The sequence below is a fragment of the Anabrus simplex genome, chromosome 6, assembly GCF_040414725.1.
Source record: "Anabrus simplex isolate iqAnaSimp1 chromosome 6, ASM4041472v1, whole genome shotgun sequence".
Lineage (NCBI taxonomy): Eukaryota > Metazoa > Arthropoda > Insecta > Orthoptera > Tettigoniidae > Anabrus > Anabrus simplex.
Window position 1 is genome coordinate 292,258,535 of NC_090270.1, and position 13,222 is coordinate 292,271,756.

Here is a 13,222-nt window from a genome sequence, read left to right on the forward strand (position 1 = left end):
GTCTGCCTGTCAGTTCCACAGGCACATTTTGAACTTCTGGCCCGGTGAGGAAAGCAACGGGAAACTACCTCACTCCTCATTTCCCTAGCACTGAGCTCGATAGCTGCAGTCGCACAAGTGTGGCCACTATCCAGTATTCACACCAGGCAAATGCTGGGGCTGTATCTTAATTAAGGCCACGGCCGCTTCCTATCCACTCCTAGCCCTTTCCCATCCCATCGTCTCCATAAGACCTATCTGTGTTGATGTGACGTAAAGCAAGTTGAAAAAAATTGTGTTGTTCTACTTCGTTAGGACAGCTTCATACGTTCTTTCATTCAGTAATTTCTACGCGCTTTGAGGCAACAAGTTGTTTGAACCTGCCATATTGTATTCAATCAGATGCCACCATTTGATAGTAATTTTATTGATTTTGCTCAATCCTGAGCAGATTAAAATACTGTATGTATTAGTTGTCCAATCATTAATTGTCAAACTACCGATCTCGATAGCTGTAGTCGCTTAAGTGCGGCCAGTATCCAGTATTCGGAAGATAGTAGGTTCGAACCCCACTGTCGGCAGCCCTGAAAAGGGTTTTCCGTGGTTTCCCATTTTCACACCAGGCAAATGCTGTGGCTGTACCTTAATTAATGCCACGGCCGCTTCCTTCCAACTCCTAGGCCTTTCCTATCCCATCGTCACCACAAGACCTATCTGTGTCGGTGCGACGTAAAGCCACTAGCAAAAAAAATGTAAAAGGGTTCTGTCTTTCCATGAAAAATTCGGTCTTCTCACTTTCATAGTGGGTATATCACTCATTTCATCGAAACCAAAATCAAAATAAAGTCTGGAAACCGCTGTTATTCAGCTGTCACGGAACAGCTGTTTCCAGATTCACTTCCACTTTCAAGTCTTTACTTAACATCATCCTTGACGAATCATGAATTGCGCTGTTGCCAGATTCATTTCCGTTTCAGATCTCCAATCAGTAAATCGGAGCAAGTTGATCGGGGGTTAGATTTTCTGCAACGCTTTTAGAAATCAAAGTTGATGGGAAATCAACTGATCTGCCATCAAAGACTTATTTTATGGACCTTTCTACAACCGGGCATTATTTCAACAGTCTGATGAAAAGTAAAATCGCACAGCCTGTAGAGAGTTCTGAAAAGGAGTAATTATTTATTTCTCTTGCTTGCACTCCATAGACAGTAGTGGTTAATTATCGCGGTCATTCAGGAGCAATATTATTCCATAAACATGGGGTGAGGCCTTCAGGCATCCAAAGAATGTGCGCAGTACCATCCACACTGTCAGGTACCAGCAGGGCTCGATGGTTGTAGGATACCTATAAAATATGCAACGCCTAAAATGAAAACAATAAAGGGCAGTAGACTCACACACTATCCCAACAGGAGACCCAAGCACACATATTTTTTTCTCAGCGATGCAACGTCCATTGTTTTAATAAACAATTCTCTTTTCAATTAACTGAATTTTATTTGTTCCGCAGGATCGTGAGCTGTGTGTAGCGCTCGGATTCTCGCTGCAGTACATCCGGCTCACCGTGTTCTGTTGGCTGACAGCCATGACACATGACATGTACACCACGTTCAGGTGAGTATCAGATTCTTCTTCCTCAGAACTGTGGGTAAGTTGCTTTTAAAAAATAACTGAATAACAGTTACAGCCCATAGCATTATAGACAACAGGTAACTATTAGCAAGGAAAATAAACAATTTACATTTACATACAGTATATAATGTCTGTCCACCAACCTTACTACTACGTATTTTGTGTATTCTAAGGACACAAAATACCAACAATGTAGAAACAATTTGGCAGTAGGCTGTCGCTATTATGATGGCCGCACGGCTTTAAGGGTTTCGTAGAAATAAAAGACAAATACAATGTGGATAATAAATTTCGTTTCATTCCTGTTGTTCTTTCATCATTCACTTTTTCATTGCAATTCTTTCTTTTGCACGATTTTTTCCCAATTCTAATAAAATCTTTCTTTTCCTTAATTACATTTGTTTTTCTATACAACTGACTACTATGTATTCACAACGACAGCTAACCACCAACTGAACACGCGAGTCAACACAGCGCCATATTATAACAGAGTATGCGTGTGACGTCACATACTTAGTCCAAATTTTGCCTCATTTTGAAGCGCTATTTCATGAAAACTACGCTTCGGAGTTTCTTACTTTTTATTTTATTTATTGCGGCAGGTATCCTCCTATTTTAACTGTCAACTGAGATACTAAAGATAATCGTAAGTTGAACACTCTTGGCAATATACGTCTTCTACCCAAATACAGAAAGTTTTAAAAAAATTCTTTCCATGAACCCGTTATCGAGGAACATAAGTCTACGTTAAAAATAACAACTAAACAGTGTCTGTAGTGTAAGAGCTCCGTAATCCATACAATTTATGAATAACCACTTTACAAATGGTTAGTTGATTCTTGTACACAAATGTTCCTCTATAACATAACTTGTATAACACCCTTGATTTTAGATCATAAATTGTTAAAAATTTAATTGTTTATTTTCGTATAAATTGACTTTCAAACGCTTCGTCCCAAAATTTCTCCTTAAAATTTCTCACCAAAGCAAAGTATCCGTTGTAATGAAAACTGTTTCAACTGATATACTTGCTGTTAGGCCTCTCTCTCTCTCTGTCTCTCTCTCTCTGTGTGTGTGTGTGTGTGTGAGAGAGAGAGAGAGAGAGCATATTTACCATTATTTTGTCTCCCTATTTACTGATCAAAACACTTTACTCTTCAGAGCCAAAGCGATGCTTATTTTGTTTCTTGCCTTTAACCTTTTGTACTCCATTGGCCTTAGCGTATGCTTCCCGTTCCACTCCTAATTAATTTGTGCACTATGAACAGCTGTAGGATGTGAACAATGCAAAATAATCTAACACAAAATATAAGTATGTTACATGAATATATTTACAATTAAGTGCACAAAATACATTAATCCTTGTATGTTTTCACTGTGTGGTACTTTTCAAAACTGTTTTCAAGGTGGAGACCCGGTTTCCTCACTTTCTGAATTTTGACTATAGCATATCTGTTGCTCTCGTCGGCAATTTTCTTGAATAACTCGTCACTAAAAATAAGTTGAAAAAATCCGTAAGGTGTTGAGGGATTGTTCCTACCTGATGCTTTGTATCCACAAATTGTTTCATTGAATGAGAATGTAGGTAAATTAGGATCGCCAGCTTTCCACTCGCGCCATGGTTATGGAGGAGCATCACCGCCTTCGGTTTCATTATCATTATCACTTTGTTCACTTTCACTTACATTATTCACTAATAAATCATCCAAGTCAGTTGTTGGCTCATCATCGTCACTATCACTGCCCACTAACTGTTCTAAGATATCCAGTTCCGTGAGTGAAGACGAAGCAGAAGCCATGTCTACATTCAAACAACATCTGTGAGCTTGCATAAACATTCGAGAATAACAGAGCTTAAAAAAGTTACCACAATTCCCGCGAACTGTTGTAAATAGGAAAACGTGTTCTCTCAGAGACCGTTACATAGCTCTACAATACCAGAACACGGCACAGTCGTCATACGAGCGCTGAAAGTACGAGAAATTGTCATGTCGAGTGGAGCTCGATATCGGAGCACAAGACTAATATTTTAATGTCGAACCGCACTCGACATAGGAGTGCAAAAGGTTAAGGGGAGTCAAGACTGAAATTTGGAACATCTACAATTTAGCACTTATCACAACTAAATTTAAAAGACAAACATATAATAATAAGGTAGAGCACCACACAAAATTTGAAGATGATTAGTTCATTGGTTGCAAAGTTATTGACGAATAACATTCATTTTAATACTGAAACAGGAACGCCCGTACTTCAGCTTTGTGGAGAGTATGGATTAACGCCAAGGCGTGTACGGTTCATGATTTAGAGAGTACGAGAGAAGGGTAGTGAAATTAGTTCATTTTTAAAGTGTAACTTGCAGTTTATCAAAAAAAGACATAAAAATTATATCACCTTTTACAGACGAATGGTTTGTATGTCCTCAAAGATGTGGAGAAGGCGTCGTCCCACGGCGGTTGTTAGCCCTTGATGTTGAAGGAGAATCGAACCTGGGGCGGTCATCTGATGATAGTGCAGCGTGGAATAGTTGTTTAGCTTTGTATTCTACTAAGTCCCATGAAGGGAGCAGGGAAATGTAAAATTTTAGCACAGAATGTCAATAGAATCTGATACGACACTTCTCTACCGCACTGCACTGCAAATTGTGGCGAGATACATTTTACTAAACAAGTTCCACTGTGAATGCTGTTGGACGCACATTACTTTTGGGAAAAGAGATGAATTCAAAATCACAGTTCTGCGAAAATAATTAATATTGTTTGTGCAATAGTCACAAGTGATAGGCAGTGAAAATAATCTGGAACTTTCCGAGATACAACTGTTTGTCACTTCATTTAACCTCAGTGCGAAAAGAAAATAAATTAAGTCCTACGGACACGGTCTTTGTACTGCTTATAATGAGTACAGAGAAGCACATGCAATGTTCTATGCACATGTAGAAATAATTTAAAGTCTCTGCGAAGACAGAAAATAAACCGTTTATGACACGGTCTGGTGAAAAAGAACCATGTTCTGTTACGACACAGTCTTAACAAAAATATCACGTAGTTTCTCAGAGATAAATTTTTCACTGAGGCACAGTTTTACACGTAACTTAATACAACTTCTCAGCAATAAATGTAAACACAGTCTTTTATGAGGGGAATTAACATAGTCCCTTGAAAAGAAATAAAGATACCGTATTTCCCAAAGCGAATCAGCACAGTCCTTGAAAGGAAATATCGGCACAGTCTTATGAAAGAAAATGTTAGCGCGGTACTGCGAAGTGAATTAACACAGTCTTTTGAAAATGAAGGTTGGCACAGTCTTATGAAAGAAAATGTCGAGACTGTTTTTCTCGCGGAGTGAATTGACACAGTATTTGAAAGAAAGGTTGGTATTTTCCTTTATAAACAAATTAACACTGTCCATAAAAATAACTGTACTTTCACTAGGGCACAATTTCACGAAATAACCTAACACAGTCTCTTGGAGAGAAAACAACTAAAGCACAGTCTTTATGCCCTAAATTCTTTAAGCACAGGTTCAAAATATCTAGTGATTACTGTACAGTCTCTTCAATGCAAAATTCACAAAACGAAATAATGTTACTCGGCTCGACAGACCGATATTATTAGTGAATAAACTTTCCGCTTACCACCGAAGTTAGAGTCCACGGAGAAGGCTTTCAACACTCGTGTCACGTACATTCAACCACCAGTCTTTAGCCGGACAGAGTAACGAACTGTTCACCCCAGCTGGCCCGAACAGCAAGGCAGCTGGTTCACGACGAAGTACTCACTCACACACTGTCTTCCTCGAGGCTGGCGACCCCCTTATATTCTTCAAGGTTGGACGGCGAGACTGGATAAATGAGCTTCTTACAAAATTCATATCTCGGCCATCCTTCCGCCGATTTTCGTGAAATTTTGGGCAGTAGTATTTGTTGTCCAGGCCTACAAGGTGACGTTCTTCAAATCGCGATCTGACCCTCCGTTCGTGATGGAATGCCATCGAATCAAATAGAACTTTCGATGTGACGTCACTTGGCCTTGGCTGATACTCTGTAGCAGCGCTCGCTTACATGCTGTCCCCCATGATGCCTGCGCGCTCGGTGCTCGTTTTGAATCCATACAGTCGGGTGTTAGCGCGTTCTCCTCAAGAAATACATAAACGGCAAATGCTCACAGGCATTCCCGTTTCAATATGTTGCATGGAAAATGCTCCTTGGGTCACAGTTTTTATTACTTTCGGGCTGCAGTTTGGCAGACTTCTCAAAAATACTCATATTCTTAATAATAAATCTGGGTTTTGCAGTCAGGTATAAACTATTGGAGATGGAAGTTTTTCAATTTTTCATTATTCACACAATAGGCCAAAATTCAGTCTAATGCCATTTTAGGAGCAAAATTACTAAGGTAATATTCAACAGATAATGAAATGCAGAAGTTATTTTTATTCCTGTACATATTGAAACATTATCTCAAATTTCAGGTGAAGCTGATAAGAACTCTGTCGCAAGGAGTATCTTATACATGGCAAAGAGCTGAAAAATGTTAAGGTAGAAAAATGCAATTGAAAGTTTTAAGAAACACACTTGCTATAAAACTGCTCTGGATTGTAAATTACCTTCTCTAACTTATCTCTCTTCTTATGCACAGTACAGGCCTACTATAAGGTAAATATATTCTAGCACCATTGTTGAAATGGTAATCCGAAAACCTTTGAAGCCAACATTGTCTGACAGCGTTAGAGAAACGGGCATGGGTTGTTCTATATAAGTCACACCGCTACTATTTAAATCCGGAATTTACGGTATTCAGATAGTATTAGGGCATAAATGATAAAGGGATTTGAAGGAGGAGGAATTCGGGGATTTTTAAGGTTGAAAATGAAAATTAGACTTTTTGCTCAAAAATCGCTACATTTCACATGGACCAAAGAGGTTTAAAATGTCCACCATTTCGTAATATTCTTTCAGTTTTCATTATAATATAACTACAGATCTGCAATCTCCGTCTTGTACATTTAAATGAGTGTATTTTGTTATTTAGTCATAAACATGTTTTGGTATGCAATGGAAAAACCGTAATGGACATAAAATAGCCCCGTATTTGGTCCACAGAGTAAGCCAGATTTTTATAATTATATTCAGGTATTTCAGGTATTGATTTCACTCAATATCTGTACAGCGTCCAGTACTGTTTGTCGCAAAGTTGGCAAATGATTGGTTTATCAACAATAGAGAGCTAGTACTCATGCATGTTTTGTGTCTATCTCTAGTTTCCCTACAAAATGAGTGACATTTTTCTCCAGGGTGTATACAGTATGTTGTATATGGAAGTCATTCATTGTTGAATGCATTTATTTTCTTCACTTATGTGCTTCAAAATACATACTGCAATATAGCATAATGGCAAGATTAAAATCAGAATAATTCCTTCACTTACGTTTACTTGTAATACTCATTTTTGACACCCGCACTTGGTCTACAATGTTACATAACTGGCTTGGTCCTGATCATTTACAAGAAAACCAATCTGGTCACCGAGAGTTGTAAATACTTCGGCTGGCCTTGTTGAGGTAATCCATCACATGTTTCGAAGGGAAGGTAAACATTCGTGCAGTGCCTTATAGAGTAGAAGGCAACAGAAGAAGCAGACAACGACAAGTAAGAAAACACAAAAAACAGAGACCAAGACAAAGAAGATATCTTCATAAACTGCACTCCGTCCTCATCAATTTCAGTTCTTCTACATCCATTTCTCCTGATTCCTCGTCGAGGTAGTTTCTGTTCCCTAACTTTATCAGGATAGCGAGTAACAACACTCAAAATGGGGCCATCTCGACAGATCTTTGGTCTCGATGCAGAAACAGTAGGATAATAAGAAAGCACCTCAAACAAAGGAAACACTCGTATTCACCGTTTGGCATCCATTACCACCGCTACGTCTGTGTGTTTGTCTTGTGTAATCCTAAACGTTTAACACCTGCATTCGTTTTTATTTTGTTTTCTATTTTGAAATAATTTTTATGCAGACAAAGCAGGGCTCCCCATACTAAGCAAAACGTAAAATTAAACAATTTCCTGAATTTTTCAGAAAGACGAAAGGGCTGAAGGGCACGCAATGGTTTCGAATTGCGAGTTTTGGATAGCTCTATCAAACTAAAAAACAAATTTTGAAAATCACATCTGGCCTAAATGTATTTCTGCAGAAAGCATAAATTCGCTCGTTTCTTTACTTGTTTTCTTTTTTATCCAAATACTCGCCAAATTAACTGATTTATATAAATATTTCCATAATGTGAGGGGCTACCTGGCCGAGGCGGTAAAGGCGTGCTCGGATCGCCCGAAAGGACGTGGGTTCTAATCCCCGTCAGGAAGTCGTAAAATTTAATAAAAGAGATTTCAACTTCCGGAGGTGCGTATGGCCCTAAGATTCACTCAGCCTACACCAAAAATGAGTACCAGGTTAATTTCTGGGTGCAAAGGCGACTGGGCTTAGAGCTAACCACTCTACCCCACCATGTGCCGAGGTTACGAATGGTGGAAGCCTTTACCTTCCACCCCTCCAAGGGCCTTCATGGCCTGTATGGAGATGACTTTGCTTTGCTTTGCTTTCCGTAATGTTCATGTGAACAGGCAATTGACTGCTAAGCTGATCGCAAACATTACGGTATATGATTGTGAGCTTGAGTACACACGTATAAGGTACATTTGTAACAGAAATACTTGGGTGTGAGACACTAGAGGCTAGAAGGAAAATCACTATTATGTGTAATGTGCAATGTTTATACGAATAAACCAGCTTGAAAGGAGTTTAAAATTGGACTAGGAAAACCTTGTTCCATAAGCAAGACATTTCATTCTCATAAAGTAAAAGTCAGACAGCAGAGAACGAATTATTTTACAAAATCGCGTATAAATAGAGAATTTATAGTTGAAATAATAATAATATAACAATAATAAATATAATTGAAATTGCAGTAGCCTTGAAGCCTTTACCTAAAAATAGGTAGTAGAGTCATTAAGTTCGTGGACTGGCCGTCTAGTGTCGCTGTGGTGCACTACAGCTAAAGGTTTGCCGTGACAGTTCTTCGCTAGTCAGAGCAAGATGCAGTTGCGTGTATACAGTATCAACAGGTCTACGGTCTATGTTTCGAAGGATAGTTGAATTCCAGCGGCGTAACTTGAGAATGCCGTAGTTTGAGCAATGGACAAATCTCAAGTTCTGCCAAGAATTTGGCAAATACACTGGCGAAACGTTGGAGATGACGAAGTCGAAATCGCCCAAATCAACACGAGGGGAAAAAGACACGAAAAGGCAGTAAAAGACTATGTGATCCTTGAACTTAATGCCAGTCCACGAACATACTGACCGTAGTACGTACATAGGGGTAAACAATGTTCCCTACACTGTAAGCGCCAGTCCAAGAAGTTATCGATTGTAGTTCAGGAGTGTACGCCATATTGCCTACACTGTAGGCGCCGGTCCAGAACTTACTGACTTTACTGTACAAGACACTTCAAAGGAAGGTATTCTGAAAATCTTGCGTAAATTGCTATATGACTTACTATGTGACTTGAGAGCCACAAGGTCATCTCCTTTCGAGACGACAACTTTTAGTTACAAATGTTGTACACGTTTTATTCGTAGTATTGACGGTCTCACTACACTCCTCAGCATAGTGTTTTCATTTTAACAGTCAGCAAGATCTATTAGAGGAGAGTACTTTGTACCTCAATGTGTTTTAACTCACTAATCATGATCACTGTCACTTCACATCATTACGATTTTTAATTTGTTTGTATATTATGTAATCACTGTTTTACTACTGAAGATGGCCTTAAGATTACGCTGAAACATGTATAGACTTTGCTTCATCTAACAGATGACTTGACTTGTATTGATAGGATTTTATAAATATTTTCTTTTGAAACTTGTCTTTCCATTCTTCTGAGAATAGTACGTGTTAGAATTTTGCAGGTGTGAGACACTTAACTAATGGTGCGGTAATCTTCAACTTGCTAGCACCGGCTTACTTGGGAATAGGTATAACAACATTTACCCGCAAATCGGACAGCACTTCTGTCTCATACATCTTGCACATTAAATGGAATAATCTCGCCATGCTAGTTTATCCTAAAGCAGTCAGTAATTCAGAGGGAATGTCGTCAATTCCAGGTGCTTTGTTCCTATTTAGATCTCTCAAAGCTCTGTCGAAATCTGACCTCAGAATTGGTTCGCCCATTTTATCAGCATCAGCAGTTTCTTCTTGTTACGGAACCATATCATCTACGTCCTTACCTTGAAACAACTGTTGGATATGTTCCTGCCACCTTTCTACCTTGCCTTCTTTCGCTAGAAGTGCGTTCCCATCTGAGCTCTTAATATTCATACACCTAGTTCTTCCTTCTCCGAAGGCTTCCTTGATTTTCCTGTATGCAGCACCTACCTTTTGATTTTCCTGTATGCAGCACCTATCTTTCCTAGGACCGTACTACTTTCAACATCCTTGCAATTCTCCTTCAGCCATTCTTCCTTAGCTGCCCTATACTTCCTGTCCATTTGATTCTTTAATCGCCTGTATTCTTTTCTGCCCTCTTCATTTTTTGCATTCTTGTTTTCTCGTCCTTCATTGATCAGGTCTAGTGTCTCTTGAGTTATCCGTTGATTCATAGTTCATCTTTCTTCACAACATCTCTTCAGCAGCCCTACTGACCTCATTCTTCATGAATGTCCATCCTTCTTCTACTGTGTTTCCTTCATCCTTCCATTTAGTCCTTGTGCAACATGATCCTTGAAACAATCTTTCACACTCTTTTCTTTCAACTCACTGGGTTCCTTCCCTTCTTCAATTTCTTCAACTTCAGACGGTATTTCATGACCAACAAGTTGTGACAAGAGTCCACGTCTACCCCTGGGAAAGTTTTGCAATACAACATCGACCTCTTCTGGTTTGACTTTGTTGACCTCAAATCTAATTGTTGGATATCTCCAATTTGTAACTGATTGCAACAGGATGGCTTAAAAGCAATAATGTCAATGCGTCGGTTGCTTCCACTGTTCGAGAGACCGTGCACGTTCTCTCAAAGCGACGGCTATCATTGATCTGGCTACATCATGGCGTGAGGTGCGTAGTAGTCACCATGTGGACAGTCTCTGAAGTATACAGTATTTGATACCTTCCAGTGTCTCCAAGTTTCGTTCATGTGTACAGCCGTCGTGTGTGGTGTTTGAACTAAGTATTAGCAAGAACTAAATTGTGAATGGTGCAGAATTCGACCAGCCGACTTCCTCTTTCGTTCCTTCGTCCCAATCCGAATTCTCCTACTGCATTACCTTCTTTTCCTTGGCCTACCACCGCATTCCAGTCTCCCCTCACAATTATATTCTCGTCACCTTTTACACATTGTACTGTTACGTGCTCAAGCGACCGTCAGCCTTGTCGTAGCCCCTTCGGTATTACCTGAAACGGAATGACTAAGCCAACTCGGGTAACTTCCGAGCCCGCCCGAGGACATGCCACGGCCCTTCTTCCATTGTTTCCTTCATCTAGTTTCTCCATGCGATTTCTGGAAGATATGACGGGAAAGTTCGATCTACAGCCGAACTCTGAATGTTCTAGTGACCCCGCATCGAGGTATAAATAAAAGCCCCTTGCGAGCGATCTGTGGTTGTGATGTCGGAGAGACCAGTGAATGTGTAACTGGAAGTGACAGAACGGAAGTTTGTACTGTGCGTCGGTGTAATTCTGTGGACTTAGGATCGCCGTGAACCAGCGAAGAAACGCTCTATTGTGAGTGCGAGGATATATTAGTCTTAAAGTAATCCACCATTTCTTCATAAATTCCTCTTTTTCCGCATCGACCTCTTCTGGTTTGACTTTGTTGATCTCAGCTCTAATTGTTAGATGTCTCCCAATTGCAATTGATTCCAACAGGATGGCATAAAAGCAATAATGTCAATGCGTCGATTGCTTCCACTGTTGGAGAGACCGCGTGAATCTCCTCAAAGCGACGGCTATCATTGATCTGGCTACATTATGGCGTGAGGTACGTAGTGGTCACCATGTGGACAGGTTCCCAGGACGTGTGAAAGAGTTTCTAACTGTCTGTGGCAACGCTGACAGAGACTGTTGCCTTGGGATCTGCCAGGTACAGTACACACAAGAGAAACAAGGCACTCCTTTTTTATTACCTCATGCCAGACAAGTATTTATTTATCAGTGAAATTTTACGTCGTCCTAATTATTATACTACTTACTTATGTAGGATTATTTTGTAAATTTTGAATAACCGTTCCGAGTGATTTTATTGTAGACTAGCAAATGTACCCGTGCTTCGCTACGGTATTCTACTTTGTATACGGATATCGACGTAAATACTGTGCGTGCAGTAAATGAGATTGCTTTACAATTGCATGTCTCTTAGCCTTATCCGACAAATAGCATGGGGAGGTCCCCATACGTTGTTTCCAATGTAAAGTGAGGGTTGCGGAGTTGTGATGATAACGGCAGGCTCACTTGCCTACTGCCATTCACAATCGAGTTGGCAAGTTTACATTATAATTGCAGTCCCCATTGCCTACTGCGCGGTCACAATCGATTTGGGGAGTTTTAGTTACAATGACAGACCCATTTCCTACTTTCAGACAGATTACAGTTGAGGAGTTTTTATTATAATAGCAGGCAACTTACCTACCACCAGTCAAAATTGAGTTGTGCAGTTATCATCACAATAACAGGCCCTTTTTACTGCTGCCAGCTAGCTTACTGCCAGTCACACAGAATTTGTGAGTTTCCATGAAAATAGCAGGCCACTGTGCCTAATGCTAGTCAAATTTTAGATTGAAACATTCGTTTATAATGGCGGGCACACTGGCCTAGAGCCAAACATAATAGGGTAGGGGACTTTCGAACAAAACTGCATGATCCCTTGCCTTTTGCAAGACAAATCGAGAAGTGAATTATTCATTAAAATGGTAGGCCCACCTTACTACTGCCAGTTACACAGGAGTTGGAGAAGGACCCCATTCCTACTGCCAGCAGTCAAAGTCGTTGTAGGGAGTACTGATTACAATAGCAGACACACCCTTTCTCGATCGCTACAAATCGACATCAATGAATATATATAGATGGACATACGAAAGTATATGCATGCTTACAATATTGCAGACCTTCATTTACAGATTAACTGCTGCTAAACGGTACGTCATATTGACAAAGGATTGTACCGTAAGGCGCAGTAATTAGCGATCTAAATGGCTGGTCCTATGATATTTTCTCGCATCTCAACTATTCATGGGTCAGATTGAGTCAGAAACGTTGAATAGGTTGAAATTTGTGTAAGATTATCTTACATAGCATTACTTTTCGGATAATTATGTGACATAGTATTTGGCTCATATATGGGTACTGGGTGGGTCAATGTTCGTGTAGAGTTTGATCATACTATCTTTCCTGTAAGTGATTGAAAATATGAATTATATAGGTAAAGAGTCCAAATTTACTTAAAATCGAGAAATAGAGACGAATCTAATGTACAAGCGATACAGATACGACAAAACGTCATAAGACCCAGGATGAAGATCACTCCTAATTCAACGAACATTGTGCCATCCGTTATGTG

At 39.8% G+C, this 13,222-nt stretch overlaps 1 protein-coding gene across 1 annotated transcript in view; it reads left to right on the forward strand.

Moving 5' to 3' along the window:
* Window positions 1-13,222, forward strand: part of LOC136875988 (probable G-protein coupled receptor Mth-like 3) — a 230,227-nt gene that overhangs the window by 173,631 nt on the left and 43,374 nt on the right. Inside the window, exon 5 of the mRNA XM_068228290.1 lies at window positions 1,490-1,593. Within this exon, the coding sequence (XP_068084391.1) occupies window positions 1,490-1,593 (104 nt within the window). The remainder of the gene's footprint in view (window positions 1-1,489; window positions 1,594-13,222) is intronic.